General features: G+C 37.8%; 1 protein-coding gene across 11 annotated transcripts in view; it reads left to right on the forward strand.

Annotated features, from left to right (window-relative positions):
- The window catches only part of SUDS3 (suppressor of defective silencing 3 homolog (S. cerevisiae)), a 62606-nt gene that overhangs the window by 218 nt on the left and 40812 nt on the right, over positions 1-21576 (forward strand). For 10 of the 11 annotated variants that reach the window (XR_774794.1, XR_774796.1, XR_774800.1 and 7 more), the window contains exons 2-11: positions 1916-1985; positions 3034-3089; positions 3490-3561; positions 6446-6465; positions 7039-7195; positions 10543-10638; positions 12591-12652; positions 13599-13620; positions 14360-14465; positions 18617-18701. Coding sequence is in view for 2 of the 11 variants with exons in the window: in XM_010574359.1 (XP_010572661.1) it covers positions 1916-1985; positions 3034-3089; positions 3490-3561; positions 6446-6465; positions 7039-7195; positions 10543-10638; positions 12591-12652; positions 13599-13620; positions 14360-14465; positions 18617-18701 (746 nt within the window). In the remaining 9 variants the exon portion in view is untranslated. Of the gene's footprint in view, positions 1-1915; positions 1986-3033; positions 3090-3489; positions 3562-6445; positions 6466-7038; positions 7196-10542; positions 10639-12590; positions 12653-13598; positions 13621-14286; positions 14466-18616; positions 18702-21576 lie in introns of those variants that run through there. The other variant, XM_010574401.1, reaches the window with a different exon arrangement.

A 21576-nucleotide genomic window follows, 5' to 3' on the forward strand; every position in this document is an offset into this window, starting at 1 on the left:
GGTGTATGAAGCTTAGTTATATTTCTGTGGTGTGAAGAGAGAAGGAGGCAGTTAAGGTAGAAGAAAGTGTGCAGCGCAGTAAGGGAGTGCAGGAGGATGTTAGAGGAAAGAGAGGGTTTGTAGAAGAACCAGGGAAGCAGTGGAGAAGAGGAAATGGAAGTATCCTGGGGTGTAGGATGCATAAAATAACTAATAAGGGAGATGAAGTGTTGTTGTGGTTTAACCCCAGCCAGCAACTAAGCACCACACAGCCGCTCGCTTGCTCCCCCCCAGCCAGTGGGAGTGGGGAGAAAATCAGGAAAAGAAGTAAAACTCATGGCTTGAGATAAGAACGGTTTAATAGAACAGAAAAGAAGAAACTAATAATGATAACACTAATAAAATGGCAACAGTAATAATAAAAGGATTGGAATATACAAATGAAGCCCAATGCAGTTGCTCACCTCTTGCTGACCGATGCCCAGTTAGTCCCCGAGTGGCAATCCCCTCCACCCCCACGTCCCTCAGTTTATATACTGGGCATGACGTCACATGTTATGCAATACCCCTTTGGCCAGTTTGGGTCAGCTGTCTTGGCTTTGTCCTCTCCCAGCTTCTTGTGCCTCTCCAGCCTTCTTGTTGGCTGGGCATCAGAAGCTGAAAAATCCTTGACTTTAGACTAAACATTACTTAGCAACTGAAAACATCAGTGTTATCAACGTTCTTCTCATGCCAAACTCAAAAGCATAGCGAGGAAGACAATTAACTCTATCCCAGCTGAAACCAGGACAAGCATGACCCTTCAACTGTGCCCATTGCTCTGTCAGCCAGAGTCCTCCCATCATGTCTGGTACATTCATGAATGAGGTGCTGGAGCCAAACCTGTAGATCCTTACAAAGGATGACGGCGTACTGGTCAGTGGGGGGCTCTCTGTGGCTACACACGAGTAAACTGAGTATGGAAGTCCTTCATGGTGACCTAGACATCTAAGTATTTTTCTTGCAGTTAAAACTTTTTGTCTTTGGTGTGTTCAATTTTATCTTAATATACGTAAGCTTAAACCGTTTGTTCGTAGTTTAAGAAAAATCTGAAGAACACTTAAGGGCTGGTGCCCCCATCCATATGTAGGGAACATAGCTGTGGTTTAGGCTTTACAGCTGTATTCTGCCTACCACAACTCCAGCCTGGAGACACAGCCCTCTCCTCGGGGAGGAAAGGTAATTCATTCTTGGCTAACCATGTCTTATAAATAGAAGCCTGAAAAGGCATAGCAGAAAACTAGCAGTCCCATACTGGTTTAATTTGTTTATATTATCTAGTCATAAAATTGGGGCTATCTTTATGGTAGTGCTGGTCTTTGTTACCTATAAATGTTGAAGTACTTCTGTGCGATCTGTAGCTGAGAAGTCAAGTTCAGATCACAGCAAGTAACTCTGTTATCTTTAGCAAGACCTTTGTGGTTAACCCTAGCAGCATCTAGTCGTAGTATTTTTGTTCAGGTCAAGACACAGAATCAGATACAGCTGTTTCAGTCATTGTCTTCCATATGTATTGTGTCGTGGGCGAAACTATAGGAAGAAGTTTGTGAAATATTTTTCAGAGTCTTTAGACTGTTTCTGTCTCACCTTTGTATGTGTGAGTGTTAATGTAGAACCTGTTGTCTTAACATGGGAAGAAATTACCAGACTATCTTAAGCTGAAGTTGTTTAGAGGATTTACATAGGTTAACTTGCAGTTGCAGGAAGGAGATGAGATGGTTTATTTCACTTCTGAATTCATCCCTCCAGAGGCCTATCTGGTTGTGTATTTGAGGTTAAATTGCCTGAAGTTTGGGAATTTTTGTTTGTTTGTATTTTTGTTTTTAAATTATTTTCTACTTTTTTTTTTTTTTTAATACTACTTTAGTTTTAACAAGTCATTCTTTACCTCATTTAGACACTGAGGATGCCAGTGAAACTGACCTGGCAAAACATGAGGAAGAGGACTTTGTAGAAATGAAAGAACAGTAAGTAACCCATTCTAATCAAAAGTAAGGTAATGTTCTGTTTCTTTGGGGTTTTCTTGTTTGGTTGGTTTTGGCTTTGGTTGTGGTTTTTTTGGTTGGTTTGGTTTTTGCATAAAACTTTGCAATGTTTTGGACCAAGATTGGGGTTTTTAAGTGCCTAGCCCAATGTAATAGCTAATGAGTCCGTATACTTGTATTTCTTCTCTCCTCTGTTATTTTCTGTGTTCTATCGTATTGAAGAAGCTAAGTGCTGCTACTGTTTTGGACAAAGAAATAGGTACATGTGTCTGGAAGCAGCTGAATTTTGCTGCAACTGAATCCTGTTGCAGACAGATCCTTTAAATAAAAGATCTACTTTATATAAGCCAAGCAAAGAGCAAGATGCCTGTTAAAATCCCTTAAACAATAGAATGCTAGTCCTGTCCAAGAAGATGGGCTTTTTGGAGACTTGGAATAGTTTCCCTTGATGTTTAGGTGTATTTGCAATATTTCGCATTCTTGCTTACTGGCAGAGACATGTTTTTATACAGGTCAGGAAGACTTGGCCTGTGTTAAACCACAGATATGTGGTAAAGGAAACGCAGGTTTGCAACAGCACAAGAAATAGACTTTGGGTTTTTTTTTATAATGTCAAGATCTACATGAGGAAATGCATTCTGTTTTATAAGTAGGGAACTAATACACAAATATTAAGGCTTGACAAAGTGGTAGAATGATTCTGTTATACAGTTTCTGGCATCTGTAGAGCTAAATGTCATTTTAGATTTCAACATTTTAAAAAAACAGTAAAAAATCCTATTTTACCCTGAACTGTTCCCAAAATAATTGGTTTGGGTGCATTGTAAAACCAATGGAGTGGCAGGCTTTTTAGATAGAATGATAACCTTTCATTTGAATAATATTCTTTCAGCTGTCATTTGTTTGTTTCATGAAGTTCTTCTGAAAAGTTTTTAATTATATGTAAACATGTTGTAACCTAAACAGATGGTGAAATAAATGATGTATGCTTGTTTTTCAAAGTAAAGTAGCATGCTCTCTATCTTTGCAGGATGTATCAGGACAAACTGGCATCTCTTAAGAGGCAATTACAACAATTGCAGGAAGGTAAGCTTTCAAGGGGGTAGCTTATTTTTCTTTCCTAAACAATTTTCAGCATTTTTCAAAGGTCATAGAAGGATGAGGGTTTTGAAAGGTGTAAGCAGCATCCTTCACTGAATGTTGACTCTCAGTCGTGCTGCTGAGTGAAAAATGTCAGCCACTTTCCATCTTTTTTCCCTCTAAACACTTGTAGTTAAGCCTCTGTATACTAAATCATTTCTTGAAAGGAGTAGTCTGCTTTCTGAAAAAACGGGGATTGTGCTTATCAACATAAGCAAACTAGAACTGTAGTTTTCTGATTTCAAATACTAATATTTGTGTTTCAAGTGGTGTATGCGTCCTTGAGAAAATTTAATACTTGGAAAAAAAAAAATTCCAGTGGGAATCCACAATTTATTTCAACTAGGTACTCTTCAGGAATATCAGAAAAGAATGAAAAAGTTGGACCAGCAGTACAAAGAAAGGATACGAAATGCAGGTAAGCTGAATTTGTTTCTAAGACGCTGTATATAAATTTATGGTTTTTATAACACCTGAAGAAAAATAATGGTAATTCTGTTCTTTAAAGAAAAGGAACTTGCTGGAGCAAAGCGTTCTTTTACTTCCGAGGGTATAGTATAGTTTTTTTTGAGAGTGCACAAAGTATGACAGGTTCTACCTGGATCCCCCTCCCCCTGCCTGTCGTGGTTTACCCCCAGCCAGCAACTAAGCACCACGCAGCCGCTCACTCACTCCCCCCCACCCAGTACAATGGGGGAGAAAATCAGGAAAAGAAGTAAAACTCCTGGGTTGAGATAAGAACGATTTAATAGAACAGAAAAGAAGAAACTAATAATGATAATGATAACACTAATAAAATGACAACAGTAGTAATAAAAGGATTGGAATGTACAAATGATGCGCAGGGCAATTGCTCACCACCCGCCGACCGACACCCAGCCAGTCCCCGAGCGGTGATTCCCTGCTTCCACTTCCCAGTTCCTAAACTAGATGGGACGTCCCATGGTATGGAATACACTGTTGGCCAGTTTGAGTCAGGTGCCCTGGCTGGGCATGAGAAGCTGAAAAATCCTTGACTATAGTCTAAACACTACTGAGCAACAGCTGAAAATATCAGTGTTATCAACATTCTTCACATACTGAACTCAAAACATAGCACTGTACCAGCTACTAGGAAGACAGTTAACTCTATCCCAGCTGAAACCAGGACACTGCCCCTTCATCACCATTGTTTGCTGACTGTTTACTGAACACCAATAAACAGTTTTAGTCTTCATTTGTATGAAACAGCATAAGTAAAAAAATTATTTCTTTTTATAGGTAGGTACCGTGCCTAACCTATAGTCTCCCACTTTGGCTTATTCTTTTGTGCAACATGGATGAAACCTTCAGGTGCACGGTTTCTTTCAGTTTGCAGGAATGGAAAGTTTGGACTATATGCTTTCCCAAAGATCTGTTTTGTGCCCTGGAACAATGAATACAGAGGGTTTGCTGCTGAAACTGTTACTTTGTATAGCTGTGACATTGAATGGGCTGCCTGTACTTTGTGTTATGCTCTGTTCCAGGAGCAAAGGCCCAAGTGAATTTTTGAAGTGCCTAGCTCTCAGCCCTTCTGGGTAGCTTTTTTGTGTTAGTGCAGAGAAATGGCTTGGAAATCAGATCCGTCTGCTTGCCCTCCCTCTTTCTTGTTTGTTCCCTTTCCAGTAGGTTCTTATCTTGAATACTGAAACAGGGCCTTTTATAGAAGCTGTTATGTGGAAATAGGAAATGTAGCTGTCCTTCCTTTAGAAAAATTGGATGAATCCCCTAATGCCTGGGCCATTACTCTGGAAAATATGACAGGCAGTGGCAGTTGTATGATGGCTAATGTACTCCAACCTTTGAATAGTATAAATTGTGTCTTTCTAAAAGTGCTTGGGATGGTAAAGGATTTGCTTGAGAAATTTAAGTGAGTTGAACTACTTGTTAACAGGAATCTGTCTCCTGAGATAAATTTCATGTACACTAGAGCTGCATTCTAGCAATATTGGGTTGGTTTGATAAAATTAAGATTAGCTGCAAACTTGTATTTCTGGCTGGTAAAGACCAGTGCTGCAGCAACATATTTCTTCCACAGGAGGGCAGATAGTGATAACTTTCAATTTTATGATTTAAAAAAAAAAATCCAACCACCTAGTACTACAGGAAGAATAGTCTTTTATGTTTATCCCTCCCATCTTGAGGTTTTGGGCTTGTGGGTTGTTTGGGGTTTTTTTGAGAATTTACAGATAATAAAGCAACAGTTTAGATATACTTGTGTTTGATTACATCCGTAATACTACTTCCATGCTCAATGGGTAGAGCCCTTTGCAAACAAAAGGTTTGGGTTTTTTGTTTGTTTTGGTTTGGTTTTTTTTTATAATTGGGCCATTATCATTTTTGGTATCTATTTTGTTGGTTTTTTAAATTATTAAAAAAAAAAAAAAAGGCACAGTAGTGCAGTGTTGCTACTACGGTCTTCTCCAAAACATATTTGAAGCCTGTGATCTTTACAGAAGTTTTTATGATTTCAGGTATTGCCAAAGCTTAATATGCTAGTGAAATATGGTGACTTGAGGACTGATGAGGTGCCAAAGTTTGCTTTTCTTGCCACTGTCTTGAGTAAACACTTTGTTTTGGGCATTATGTCCTCCAGAAAACACAAGAAGGGTCCCATTCAGCTTAATTTCAAGTTGTTAGCAATTGCACAACATCAGTAGCAGGGCTATTTCACACCGAGAAATCCATTTGCCTCATCCATAGGTGTGACTTGAACTAATCATTGCCATGTGTTAGAACTTAACCTTCAGTGATACATAACAATTTCCTTGCTTGTTTTCTCAGTCATAAACAGCCTGAAATCAGACACATGTGGGTTGAGTAGATGAATCTTCTAACAGCTGCAGAATTATTTCTGAACCAGTCATTGCTGAAATTCATGAAGTTGGCTTAAACTGTGAATGTTTGCCAGCCATGTTTCAAGCTTCTATCTGGGAAGTTTGCATCTACTATTAATTGATTGTAATTAAACTGGAAGAAAGATGGACTACATGCTTAGTACTGCTGGAAATGGTAGCTAAACTGAATAATATGGAATACTGCTGGGCAAGCTTTGCAAATGTGCTTGACAATCTGTCGAAAACTTCAATTAATGATGTATTTTTGTGGTTTTTTTTCATAATTACTTTATTTTCAGCATAAAACTACAAAGTGTGAGTAGAGGTTGGATGAGTATGTACACTATTTGGTTCACTGCCTCTCTTGGCTGCAATACTCAATGACCTAAAATGTTAGGGAAGTAATTTTGTACATCTCTGAAAATAATATTCTTTCTTGTCTTTCAGAACTGTTCCTCCAGCTGGAAGTAAGTACTCTTAATTTATCAAAATACATATTAACTAGATGGAACAGGTATAAAGCTGCTGTTTCATCAGCTAGTACTTGTGCTTGTTTTCCCAGAAGACTTAAAGAAATTTTCTTCCTCTAGCTAGCATTGTTACACTTGAGATGTAGTACAGCCTACTGTTGGTATTCAAGTAACTTCTGGACTTTGTCATTAAAATAGAGTTAAAAGAAATATTTGCTCTTGGGCTGTTGTATGCTGGCTGTGCATTTGTCTTGTTTAAAAAGGTTGTTTAAGGTGATAAATGTCAGTGCTGTTTATAAATCTGAAGAGCTCTCTGCTAGAGACTTGATATGTTATGCAACGTTAAAATGTTTTTTAGAAGTAATTAATTCTTTTGCCAATATACGAAGTACTGCTTAGTTATTTTTAGATGGTTTTCTGTTGATTATGAATATTTATAATCTTTAGAACTGGCTACAGTTTTGAACTGAAAAGCTTATCAATACAGCAGTTGAAAGAAGCTGTTGTGATACCGTTAACTTGAGTCATTGGTTCCTTAGTTAACCTTTTTATTCTTTTCGTTTGCATTAGACCGATCAGGTGGAAAAAAATTACGTCAAGGAAAAGAAGGCAGCGGCAAAGGAGTTTGAAGATAAGAAAATTGAGCTTAAGGAAAATTTGATTGCAGAATTGGAAGAGAAGAAGAAGATGATTGAGAATGAAAAGCTAACCATGGAATTAACAGGAGGTAAAAACAAGATAGGCATCTGTCATTTGTCTTATCTGCTCTGCTATTGCTTAGGAAAAAAGGTATAAAGGTAGCAATGCTGGTTTATACAGACAGCTAGTGTGAAGGCTTTAAAGCTTTCTAAATGCCAAGAGATACAGAACGCAAATTGGTTGTCTTTTAATGGAGAAAGCAGTTCATAATAAAATTCAGTGACCTGAATTATTAACAGGTGAATCAAAATAGTGCCAGTAAAGCAGCAGAGTGGATAGGTTTTCTTATATAATAGGAGAGGGGCTTCTTCAGTTCTTGTGATCTGGCAATAACACTATTGAGATACATCACAATACTGATCTAACCAGCAGTGCCAGGTTGTAAACTGTCTCCTGTTTTTTCTCCAGTAATAGGTGGTCAAGAAGTTGAAGAAAGGCAAACCGTAAAGGTTGAAATATGCTGCTTAGAGCCAGAAAAATAGATTTGTGAGCTACATTTGTGTCCAGACTCTGGAAAATGGACATTAAATGGACAGATTTCTTTCATTAAACCCGTTGGTACTCTTGGTGCCTTGGCAACGCTCTTTGCAGTAATTGACACAGTGGAGCTAAGTAGCAGGGTAATTCGACTCCTTCGCCAATTGTGTTGCTGTGATACTGAACCAAAAGTCTGATTTGATTCTCTTTTTTTAAGAGCAACTCCCTCACTTCATGGACAGATAATGTTGATTGTGTCACTGAGGCCTGTCCATGAGTTAGACCTTTTATATCTTTCTTGTATAGTATTTTCAGAAGTTATGTAAGCTAATAATTTAATCAGTGTTCAGAAGCAAGAATTAAAACCTGTTTGGACGTATTCAGGAGTACTCTTGGCTTTGTACAAACTGTTAGGGCTAATCTGGTCTGGAAAACAGCTTGAGCTATGCTGTTTCCTTGGTATCTATTTCCCTCTCCCTCCCTCTCTCTCTCTCTCTCTCTCTCTCAAAATTATGAAATGTAGTCTGATCTTACAAACCATGCCTTAGCCTTAACTTTTGTATTGTTATCCTATGCCTGTGTCTGTTCACTACTAAGTTGGGATACAGTACTAATCTTGTAAGAAGGTTTTCATTAGTGGGTGAGGATCTGACTAGGTCTTAACGTTTGGAAATCTGCATACCAGTGTTCTAGGAGTCTAAAGGAATATAACTTCTCTATCAGTGGGACAGCTGTTAACATCAGGATTTGGATTTGCAGAGTTAAAGGGAGACTGAGGAGGGGTAAAAAGTATTTAGTAGTCTGATTTGGGGACTGAATTAATCCTCATCAGGGAAATGTGTTCCCCCTGTTGTTGCGTGTCCTGAAGTGTTGAGCTTTTTCATCAAATACAGCTCTAGGAAAAGGCATGTAAGTAACTGTAGATAAGAGATGCATTCTGTGTGTGTTAGCCCTCCCTTATCTACTTCCTTCCAGACCAGCAGAAGTGCAATGTGATTTCTTTGGAAGTAACAGATTTTGTTGTGAACATGTGTTGGAGGCTAAGAAGTAAGAATACTGAACCTGATGTGGACACGATGGTTTTTAAAACCTGTGGAAGTTCAGCGTATGCAAGGATGCAAGTTAGCAGCCTGATGAATAGGCTTGTCTGCGAGTGTTGGGAGCATTGCGGTTTCATATAGGTTGCAATAGTTGCCTCCTGTTCTGGAGCATTGTATAGTGCAGTTCTTAACTATTAAGCCTCATGCAAGACTGTGTTTCAGGTTAAATCTGTTGGTGCTTTAGCAGCTCTTCAAAACTTCCTTTATAAAGTTTTCATGAATCTCTTGAGAATCTTAAAGTTCTTCAGTTGGTTAACAGAAAATGTAAGACTCTCAAACTCTGGGTTTTTTTCTGAAAACTTGTTTGGTGCTGACTTTCAGCTGACTTGTCACAATTTTAAGATACAGGGTGGGAAGAGAAAGATAGAAGAAAATTGATCTCTCTGCCTTATTCACATTTTAAGCAATATAGATAACAGCTCTGTGACAACTCATTTGAAACTAATTTTTAAAAAGGAGAAAAAGCCTTTTGACTTGGCTGTGTATTGCCTTGAATAAGTGCTTCAGACCCCTCTTCTGAGGCTCTTGTAAATCGGTTTTAACAAATGGGAAGAATGGCTTACATTCAACACAGTAAGTTAGGTTTTTAGTGTCTGCAGGGCTATTAATCTTCAGTGATTTTCAAATTCAGCTTTGAATCCTAGAGATAAGGTTTCCTTTGGTATACACTTAGTGGGTGGCACTTTTTTTTTTTTTAAAGCTTTTATCATAATATTTGTTCCCTTGATGTGTAGCATGGTCATCCTTGTTCACCCTTGAGATAAGGAAAAAAGTAATTTGGTGTATTTTGAACATGCATAGCTGCTCAAGGTTTTAGCATCTAGAGGGAGCCAAAGAGGCTTCATAGACTTAAGCGCTACCTAGGGTGTGATTCAGGTGTACTTAAAGATGAGCAAATAATTTTCAGCACATAGAAAGAGAGGTGAGATGATGTGTTTAGCATTTAAGATGTGGTGTCTTGGTTGCCAGTTCAAGATGTCTTCATAAATTAAGGAATGATTTGTGAGAATTTGAGTAAAGTAGTTCAGTTAAGACTACCTGTAGGCATTTGGACAAACTGTAATTTCAGGTAATTACTTGGTGATGAGACTTGTGTTTCAATTTTAAACAGATTTTTTCTTTTTCCCCAGTGCATATACTACAATTTATTTCCTGTCAACTGCTGCTCTGCATGTTATTAATTAGGTTCATTTCATTAATCATAATTTGAAGCATTTTTAGATAATCTGAATTTAAATACTATTTGTGTTTAAAATTACTCCAGCAGACTTGGATCAGTCTTGAATGCAGTAATTATCTGTATTCCTTTGACAAAGCTATTTTTCCAGCTTAAAGACAAGAAAAAGAGCAATTGATTTGTAGCTGATGCTTTACGTGCTATTAACTGCCCCAAGTTCTGTTAGCAAAGAACTCCATGAACTTTTCCTTTTAAATGATCTGTTCTAAAGCAGATAGCATTAAAGAAATTTGCCCTGAATCCTTGTAGCATCATTGTGCTTGTTATCTATACCTGAAGCAGCTGTAAAATGCCTCCAAATCAACTGTGCCACTTCCAGCCAATGAAAGCTGTAACCATGGCATTACAACGCTGTTGCTGAACAGTGAGCTGGTGTGAAAGAGAACTTGTGTTCACTGTCAGCAGTTTCAGCTTGGATGCTGGAAGCCACCACAAAAAAAAAAATCCAATTTTCTGTATGAAAGAGGAAAGATTATTTTCCTTGTCCCTTGTGTAGAAAGCTGCTGCTTCTTATACCTTTCCCTCTGCTCTTATCAGCTCTCCAACTTCATTACTCTACAGATTCAATGGAAGTGAAGCCTATTATGACAAGGAAACTGAGGCGACGACCGAATGATCCAGTTCCTATCCCAGACAAGAGGAGGAAACCTGCCCCTGATATCCTTTTACAAAGTCATTGGAGTGCTATTGTATTTGAAGCCAGCATGCTACCTGCATCTATGTTGTTTTGTACAGGAAGGAAAATGAAATTAGATGCTAGGATCAGATTTTAATCTAGGAAATACTGAAGCACAATTTGTCATGTATATAATGTGCGATAAACTAATGTAACACAACCAGTCTTTGGAGAGACCTCACGACACTGTGAAGTTTATTTGATTTTTTTTTTTTTGTCAGTGAGAATAGTTTGAGTTCTTCAGCCAATTTTTTTCACAAAGGAAAAAGCTTTAAAAGAACTTTATATATAAATGCTGAGGTAATTGATTCCATAGATAGTAAATGGCTTTTTACATGAGCCAAAGCTTTTTCTCATTTCAAGATGTGACAAAACATTTGCCAGAAAGATCGTATTTGTCATATCAAGCTAGTTCTTCCACTTCTGATAAAGGCTTCAGATCTCTAATCCAGAGAGATGCATAGCAAAAGCAAGGAGTGCTAGATTTGTTCTTTGAATAAAAGAAGATGAAAATCCATCTTCTTCTTGTATATCACCAGAGAGAGAAAAACATGTATATGTAATCCTTCTCTTCTGCCTTGTTGCATGTTTCTTATAATTAAAATGTTTCTTGGCTTCTGGAAATATGTTTTTAGCTCCTCTGCGATAAGCACTTCTATTTGTATATTAAACTCACCTGGAAAGGAAAGCAATGATATTTGCTTTGCAGAGGCTTATTATTAGATTCCAAACTTGTATGGCTTAAATCAGATTAAAAAAACTTATCTTATGACTTCTGAGTGACTCACATTTTCTGAAGGCAATATCAAACCTTGAAGTTCTAGAGTTCATGCGGGATGGTCACAAGCATCTCCAGTTTTAATTAACCTCTTTCTGGTTGGAGATGCTGTTCACTCTTCCAGGAAAAAAAATAATCTATTTATTAGTGCCTCTATCTCATCCAAAATAAATGAGTTTCATGGTGAACATGACCTACTAATTGAGCATGATATGGTAGCCACAGTATGCAAGTCTGTCTGCCTTTCCTCACTGGGGAGAGGATTAAAGTCCATCAGAGCCAAAATCCTTAAAATGCAGCCTAGCAATTGTTAACTTTAGTTTGCTACTTTGAATGCTTTTGACTTAAGAACTGTTTTGAAGAAACACTGTAGATTAAGGCTCGAGAGAGGGTTCACTGCTCTGGGTATTGTTTTCCTTCTGTGTACTTAGGTTTTTCTTGTGTGGAAGTGACAGAGGAGCAGTAGGAAAGGGAAATGGGAAGATATGATTGTGAAACTACACAAAATGACAGCGGAGCTCTAATAAGGCTGTAGTACACTAACTTCTGTGTTCTGAGATTTTGGGTTTGTTTTCAGGTGAATGGTAGGCTCTTATTTGTCCTCATCCACACAAAGGATGTGTTTTGTACCTCTGGCTTTATTTTCTGGTTCTCTCTTGAGGGTGGTTTGTTTTTTTGTGGGGCTTTCCCCTCTTCTCTCTATGTCTCTATTCCCGCTTACTGAGTTGCAAAATGATGAGTTTCTTTTCCTAGGTTTGAGTGGGATTCGGCTTCCCTGTACAAAATCTGAAATGAGTCTGTTGTGTTTCAACTCCCAGATTTTTCATCTTGCATTTCTGTAGAGAACAACACTGAAAACTCTTGTGCTTGATGCCTCCTTGAAGTAAATGTCAATGCACTAAAGGTTTTTCATTGACAGTTATGTCTGAATAAGTTAAAATGATTTTGCACTCTATTTGCTGCTAAATATGGGGCTCTGTGGAGATGGACTTATATTAATTCATATGACAAAAAAAGCTCAAGTATGACACTTATTAAAATCTTATGCAACTTTACAGCAACCTTTTGGCTTACATTTAATCAAGTGAAATGTCATTGACCTTTAATTTTTAGCCTTGCTTGTCAAGAGCTTATGGGAACCTTAATTCTGGATACCTCAGCTAAATTATTTGTTGACTGATGAGCAAATAATGGAGGACCTGAGAACGCTGAATAAGGTAGGGATTATTGCTTGATTTGTATTTCTTTGTTTTAAAGAGAAAGCTAATGCTTCCCCCTGAAGAGAGCCCTTTTTTTTTTTTTTTTTTTGTGTTGTTTTATGTTCCTTTTTGAGATGTGGGACTATTTCATCCCAGTAGGCTTTCTGAAGTAACACAATAAAAAATTTAGTAAGATGGTATCTCCTCCCTTTTATTTTAATAGGTTTAATTAACCTAATTAAAATGACTGTCATCTAAAAATGTTACCTTTTGTCTGAACCAAGTGATGAGCTATATTAAGGAGTTTCTTCCTCCGCATGGCTGAGCAGATGTTAATATGTTTTTCTGTGAGGTCACAGGCTGCATTTGGTTTAGGCCTTAGTGTGGGGTGGGTTTTGTAGTTGTTTTGGTTTGGGTTGGTTTTTTTTTTTTTCCTCCCCACTGGTGCAATACTTTAGCAAACTGGATAGGGTGCAGTGTGCATATTTATAGTTTTTCTAGATTTGATTAACGTATTGCTTTCTTGCTTAAACGCTTTAAGGCTTATCTAATTTCTTATAATAGAAGCTGCTCATTAAGGCATTTGAGGATGGTAGCGGAGCATGTTTTTTGTGCCAGCTGTTGAGGTGTGTCTAATGGTTTATCTCCTGTATTTTGTGTACCCTGGGAAATGTTGGCTCATGTTCAAAAATATAGTGTGTTAGACGGGTTTGGTTTTGACTTATTTTAGTGGATTACCTGAATGCTCTGAAGTTCAGTTTGTAGACCTTCTGTATCATCACACTGATTATCTACGCCTTTGGCTGTTTATAGCATGCTGTTCTGGTTGTGTTATGCCACTTAACAGTACATTTTAAAAAAGAAGCATTTAGAGTATGGAAAGTAAGACTATCTGAAATTGTTACTGCTGACTTCTATGGCTCATGTCAGGTCTCTAACGCTTCTTTGCTCTCTTTCCATGTAGCTTAAATCACCCAAGAGACCAGGTGAGTTAACAGTTGCATTGGAACAGTCATGCTGTTTTGAACAGACAATTATATTGTAGACTGTTTGACTGTATAATTGCTGACTGTGTAATTTGACTGTATAATTGTTTTGACTCTGTAATTGCTGTTCTTTGTGTACCTATTGTGGCGAATGGGTGCTGTGTGAAGTCTCTTCATCTGTTCTGAAGTTTGCCAGGGATGGGAAGGGAGGTATATGCATCTTTGGTGGCTGAAACATTTGGGCATGGGACTATCTGTAACTGTGTAGAAGTTTTTCCATTATATTCGGATGCATCTCAGCAGCTTGCCTGCTTGTCAGGTAGATGGAGGTATAGAGAACTCGGGGGTTTATGCCTTCAGCAGTCTAGATGTGTCTGTACACTTTATTTCAAGACAGAGTGGTACTAACTTGCCTAAGTAATTCTGACGTAATTTAACTACTTTACTATGGATTAGAATTAAAACAAAATCAAGGACATACTGTCTATCACCTACGTATCAACATTTTTTCAGATAAACGTTATATTTCAATGAATACTATCATTTCTATATTCAAGGCAGAGGTTGAATTATTAGTCCCAATAGAGAATATTTTTCTGATGGAAATTTGAGTTTGTAGCTTTCTGTGCTTTTTATTTCTGCTTAATATGACCTTATTAATTGCAGTTCTGCAGTCAGATGTGCTACTGTGTGGTGGACACATGCTGGTCTTTAAACACAGTCTCTCTCCTGTTCTCAGCCTCTCCCTCCTCTCCTGAACACCTCCCAGCTACACCAGCAGAGTCTCCAGCACAGCGGTTTGAAGCCCGGATAGAAGATGGAAAACTCTACTATGATAAGAGATGGTAAGTCCTGGTAAATTTCTGTTTTAAGCAGTCTGAGTGTTGTGTAGTGAGGAGACAAAGACTGCAGGGAGAAATTTCTTTGAGAAAAAAATTTGAGGACAAAATGTTTTGGGGCAGATGTTGGCTGCTTCCTCCAAGGGCTAATCATTGCGACTTTGCTAAATCAGAAGTGATAATGGAGTGTTTAGATTTCATAGACTTTCAGAAGTAACTACTGCCTCAAAAGGAGACTTAAATCTTTTCCATGGAGTCAGTGGTGCACACTGCGACACTTGGGAAATGTTTTTGTCAAACTAATGTTAAGTAAGAGAGCACCAGCAGATGCAGTGTGATGTAGCTGTGAAGCCGGTCAGCTAGGATACAGATACCCTGTGATTGCAGGTACAGTAGTGTTGGCAGTATTCACAGTCCTTGTGTCCAGTTTTGTAGAGCGCTAACCCATCGTTCCACAAGGTGGCAGAAGAAATGTTGTGCACTAGATGAGCAGAATGAAAAATGTTTCTAATAAATCCAAATAACCTTTAAAGATCAAACCCACACGGGAAAAGCAACTTCAGAATTGCTGATTGGATTTAGCTCTGTTAAGTTTTATGGGCATATAGCTGTGCAAGCCTCACAAAATACAAGAAAAATATTAAATTCTGCAGAGAAATCTTAGTAGGTCTTAAACTAAATCCATGAGACATGCAAAACTGGATAATCAAGGGGGCATTCTAGTACTCCTTGAGCAGAAAGCAATTTGCAAGTTGCATGCTTATTTGTAGCCTACTTCAGTGTTCTGTTGGCTCAAAATAACAAGTGACGAGGTTGTAATTTTATCATGGAAAATGATAGGTGTGAAGCTTGTTTTCTACATGACAGCCATCTTGTATAGTTGGTCAGTTTTTCCTTCTGCTAGTCTTCTAACAGTGAAGTTTCATCAAGGGTTCAATGTACACAGCTCTGATAAAAGCTGCTGCCTGGAGCTTAAACTTCCTTGAAGCGTAAAGCAGACATGAACTGAACAGGTTGTTTATTTCACAAATACATGAAGTTCTTTTTTTGCTTTCATAATGGTTTTTTTTGTGTAAAATGACTATCCTCTGGGATATATTTGGATGAATAAACTGTTCTTCAGAATTTTTAAGCATGTGGAGTATTGAAAAGTGTTGCATAAGTTAAAAAAAAAAAAAAAGAGGGAAGATGGAATCTGGAGTAATTGGTCAGTAAAGTTCCCCAGGCGCCCACCAAATTTAAACCTGGGAGAGCTTCAGTGAGCCTAGATGAATCTCTCAAAAGCACCAGCTCTCTCTGAAAGGTATCTAGTTGGGACATAAAACACTAACAGATATTTTCATCTTGCTGAATTCAATTGTCATGGGGGCCTCACTGTCAGGTATTCCAGCTGTTGCCTTTCCTTGTTCTTATGCTGTTTTAAGATAAGTATTTTACATTTTTTGTCTGCAATAATCCCGCTTAGATTTTTTTGATTGATAGTAATAGTACTTGTGCAAAATAGCTGGTATTTTAAAATAATGAAGTAACTCTTGATAGTGGGAGGGTAATTTTTTCTAAGGTGTATTAAGGCTGTAGCTGCTGGCATGCACCGGAAATAATAAAACTAACAGCTCGGGAGGACTCTGTTTCCTGATGGCAGCCATGAAGCGCCATTATCTCAAAATAGTGAATGTTTAAGGCTAGTAATGGACTCCCTAAGGTCTTGCAGAGACATTTCACGAACATGTCTCAAGTGGAGACTTTGTATAGGGAGTTTCAGATGGATGTGAAATTAGACTTAGTTTTTTATCCTCAGTCAATTTGCTCCATGCCCCCCATCAGATCCTAAAATACAGTTCGCTGTAAAACAACCATCTTTTCGCTTTTAGCTTTGTCTGCATACAATAATCCAGAGTGATTTCTTTCAATCTTCTGATGGAGATGCAGTTGAAAATCTTGGCCTTTCAGCAAAATATTTTGTAGCAGAAAGTGGAATTATTTCTGCTTGCCTCACTTGTCATTATTGTGGTGTATTTTGCCTACTGCAAAAGCAAGTGTTGTTTGGCACTTTCCTTCTCTTGAAAGCCAACTTAAATTCCATTGCGTTTTTCATCTGCATTATTTTCCTCAGTTCTACCCCCTCTGTTCCCCTGTGGGTATATAAACTCAGCAAAAGGCTGAGACATGAATGTGGTAACTGAGATGTACCAGGCTACTGTGCCTTCAGCTGACCTGTCTCTCTGCGTGCATGGAGCGTGAGACAGCTGAGACAACTCTTCAGTGAAAAAGTGCTGAACTAACTTGTTACCTTGCCTTTTCTGTGCAGAGTTAACACAAATTTACTGGGGGACAGTAACTTGTGATGTGAAATCCAGGGACTGAAGCCAGCTTCATGTCATTAGCTTTGGAATTCACTGATAATCAAAAATTGGAAGGAACAGCTCTGAGTGGAAAAATTATTTCACTATCTGTGCAGGCACAGATATCACTTGAGAGGAGTTGTTTGCAGTGGTATCTTCTGCACGCGAAAGCTTGTGCACTGGTTGTATCAAGATCATCAATTCTCCTTGCTTAATCAGTCACAGCATGGCATGGTAGGACGCTACTGGACTGAGATTTTTACGTCTTATCTTAGTGAGGTCTGGTTTATAGTAGCTTATACTGTTTCTTTATATCAATTAATGATCGTCTGGGTTCAGTAAGCTGAGATTTTTGGCTCAGATCATTGCTGCTATTGCATTGCCCTGGAACCCACTGACATCCTTTCTGTTAAAATGAGGGAGAAGGAATAGTGGTTGGGCAGAAGTGTCTAAAAGTTGCAGGATTTGGGGTTGTTTGGTTTTTGTTTTTTTGTTGTTTTTTTTTATTATTACCTTGCCCAGGCCACTGGTAATTAGTACGTTTGGAAGGCTGAAAGCTGATGCTATTATTCTTGTTACTGGCAAGCAGTGTGAAAATTCTGAGTACGTGAGCCAGTAGGAAGAGACTGTGAAATAAACTATTGGAAGACTTCCATTTTTACAGTGTGGTTATTGTAGAAATAACTGTAAAGATTATGCAAGTCTATGCATTTTGACAAATGCCTGTCAGCCAATCAGACTGCAGGGAGTTGCATACTGAATAGTTACCGAGGGAATCTGTGCGCAGTGATTCTGCAGCTTGGATTGCCCAGTTATATATGAAGCACATCATGGTTAGGGTAAAGCATTTTGGTGCTCTCTTGATTAAGATGAGTTACAAATAATCTGTCTCAGTATAATTAGTTCTGCCTACAGAACTCTCCTGGACAGAATACACAGAAACTGGCGAGTTTTGTCTAGCACACTTTGCAGCACTTACCAGAAATATGGTCTGTGAAGAAGGCAAGACCATGAAATCAAGAATTCAGAGTTAGGAATTTTGAAGTTTTTACTTTGTTTTATACAAAATGCACCAAGAAAAATATATAGCATGACTAAAATATGATCTAAAAGGGGAAAAAATGGAAATGCTTAGACACAGCCTCCTTATGGCAGGTATATACAGCTTCTTACAGAGTCAGTTACCCATCACTTACTGTTTTGTGTATTATTTCACAAAATAAGGCGGTATTAGAAATTTGAGGTCTCTGTTTAAACAGTACACTGACTGCACTGATTGAGTACAATTCATTTTGGTGGTGGTGGTGGTGGTGCACTAGTAATTTTGTATTGGGGAATGTGAATAACCCAATCTGAGTATCTGTGATTTGCTCTGTCATATTTTATCAGGCATAATATGGAGTTGCCTTCTAAAATCCATCCTGTGTCTGAAATGTGAAAGGCTAGTTTGATTAACTCTTGAAACAAAGGTTTATTGTCAATCAGTGTTCTCCTGTCTTGTCGCTTGGTGCTCTGCTGCTCCCTCTTGCAGATGTGAAATCTGTTTTCAATAATCTGCATATAGAATTGAGAGCTTCACGCGCTTCGAAGTATCATTTAAATGCAAAGTGTGTGTGTGTAGAATCAGACCACCCGCTATGTTGTGAAGGTGGGGAAAGTTGTGTGGAAAAACAGACTTTATATTTACTCTATCCAAATGCTTGTAGAATCCTAGCTTTATCAATCTTATTACTGTTTGTTTTCTCAGTCTTTGGACAGCTAATGGTTTCATGTGTTTTTTTTTTTTTTTTTTTTTTTTATTTTTTATTTTTGCAGGTACCACAAGAGCCAGGCTATTTACCTGGAGTCTAAAGAGAACACTAAGATCAGCTGTGTGATCAGTTCTGTGGGTGCCAATGAGGTAGTGGGCTCCTTTTTTTTCATGGGGGTGGGGAAAGCTGTGAGTCAGCATAGACAGGTAGACGGCTGTCTAGTAAGGACTAAGAGAAAATCAGTATTACTTTTGGAAAAGATGTAGTTGTCTGGTGTCTAAAGAAGCTTAATCCAAGATAAAACTGAGTTGAGAGATCTCTTCTTGAGATGCGAAGAGACTTGCTCCATTTCTAAAGAATGATCCTACATTTTGCAAGCAGTAGTTTGGCAGGCAGGAAGAATGGGGAGAACTGACATGTTGCATCTCACTGGCACTACATTCATAAGTTCCATTTCTGTTATTTCAAGAACATACAGGTGTTATTAATGCAAAATTTAAATAAAAAAAAAATCCTATTGGGAATCCAGAAGAGGATGAGGAAAAATTTTGTCACCAAATTTAGTTGTTTATAAGGGGAGAAAATTCTTCCTGCTAACCTGAGTACATGTGAGGTAAGCTGGCAACATTCATCACCTACTTGGGAGACAGGGCAGGTGAGTCATTTGTCTGAGACAATTTCTGTGTGGCTAATGATTAAGGCTTAGAGAAGCAGGTGAAGAGAGGTGCATGCCTGAGATGGATGTGAATCTTGCTGCAAAATAAGCTTAGTGCTTGAGCAGTGCATCAGTTGGGCAAAGGGAGCAGTTTATTTTTTGCTTGCGGATTCCAGACACTTCAAGGAAAGAAGATAGGCTTAAATGCACTTCTCTTCAATCAGCCAATAAAGAAACTTTAATTTGTTTTTGCAGCTAAGGGAAAATATTTTATTTTCAACAAAATGAGTTGCATATGGGATATGCTTTGTATCACAACTGTTCCCCTTGCAATAACAGTTGTTATGCTCGACGGTTGGCTATTTAGATAAAGTAGGAGTATCTTGCTAATGGATGTGTTGAAAACATAGTACTGCTAATTTGATTAAAGTTATTACTATTAACTTGTAACATTAAAACTCAATCTTTTGGGAGCATCTTACCTGAAACCTGAGGGAAATGCCATCTGTTAATTATTATTGCATGAATTCCATTTTAAAGTGAGACAGTAGGTTTAGTTTTGAGTTTGTGGGGTGTTTTTTGAGAGAGGCTGGGGAGGAGGCATGGCATTTGTTTTCCCTGTGGTGGTTCATTGCAACAGTATAAAGACAAGGGAGATAAATACTTAACAGAATACTGAAATGAGCTGTTCTCTTAGGAGTACAATGTCCCTATCTCAGATTTCATCACACATTCAGAAGTAGGGTTGCCAAACTATGATCTTACTGGTTCCTGCTTGAATTTGGAAGGCAGACCTAGATTTGAGGTCTCTAATTGTAGACTGGAGTCAAAAGTTGATAGCATTTCTAAAGGAAGTCAAGTTATTCAAAGGAACTTTATGAAAAATATTTGCACAGAGTGTCTCCCAGCATTTCTATTAATGCTTAATGTGAAAAGACTTAACTGAGAAACATCAGAGATATGGCATATAGTTGCCTTCTTGTGGCTGGGAAAAGGAAGTAGTTAACAGTGTATCAGAGGCATCTTTGTTCATATGAATGTCTAAATCAGTTTTCTTAAACCGGATTTGATTTTTGTAATTGGCTGTGGGCCTCGCCAACACAGAGTCTGAGCTATGACAATCCCCTTTAAAAAAACAAACCAAAAATATCTTCCCAGGCCCAAATTCTTTAAAACTTGGTGATGTGTTTAGATCTAAACAGAATAAATTTCTGTTACTTTAGATGTGATTTCCTTGGAAACTGTGAATCAGATACTGTATTGGTGGAAATCATTGGCCAAGCACGTGGAACCAATTCAATCATTTGCCTTTTGACAACAATAAACTCTTCAGTACGTGCAAGAAAGTTAGGGTTTGGGTTTGTTTTTTTTTATTCCCATGAGTTTATTCAGCAGTCTCGGTTTGGAAGTTGAAAAAAGGAGGAAGCTTATTTTCCTTTTACAGTCTAGGAATAAAAGAAATTCAGAGATGGATTTGGTTGTTTCTATTCACCATCTCCTTCAGTTCTTTAGAATTAATAGATGTTATTTTCTGATTGCAAAATACATTGTATGTCTAAAACATCAGCTTTAAGTTCAGAATGTGTCTCGATGCTTTTATTTTTCTGAACACTGTGGCACATTTTAGTGTTAATAAGTAATTTTGCTGTTGTAGTCACTTAAAACAGAATTTTAATTTTCTTCCAAATGGAACTTAAAGTGGTTGACTTTAGCAAAACTAATATACCATTCCATCATATTGTGATAGAATGTAAAACTGTACATGTTTATTGTTCTGTACAGTTGCTCAGAGTTTGTAGATTTTTTAATTCTTTTGGTTAGTAAAACATACCAAATTCTTGGAAATGTTGCAGTAGAGAGATGATTATCAGTGAACGTGGATTTTAATTTCTCTGGGGAAATAACCGAAGTACAAATGCAGGCAAATATTAAATTTATTTTATATTGAGGGTTTCTGTTCGTGAAGTCAATTTATAATTAAAATAATAGAGTTAAATCAATCTACTGTGCCAAGCCTGTAGCTAATGTGATATCTGAAAAAAAAAAAAAAAGTTTTGGGTAAATCACATGCCAGCACTAACTTTATAACCCTTTGCAGTAGGAAATACTGGACTTCTGTCCTAAAATACTCTAGTACTCAGAGCTGGATAACTCTTATTTTCCATGCATTTATTTCAATATGTTTAAATGTATTAGAATGATAAAATGCAGAGGAGATTTGCTCAGATCTGATTTTTAAAGTATGGGTATTTGGATCTAAACTTCTTGAAAGTGATTTCAAAAATTCTGAGTGGCTGCCTCCATGGCAGCAATTTTTCCTTTGAAACATACTGTATATCTACAAGTTACGTGAATTCTTCCATGCAGGT

The sequence above is a fragment of the Haliaeetus leucocephalus genome, unplaced genomic scaffold, assembly GCF_000737465.1.
Source record: "Haliaeetus leucocephalus isolate CR32 unplaced genomic scaffold, Haliaeetus_leucocephalus-4.0 Scaffold13, whole genome shotgun sequence".
NCBI classification, from domain to species: Eukaryota; Metazoa; Chordata; class Aves; order Accipitriformes; family Accipitridae; genus Haliaeetus; species Haliaeetus leucocephalus.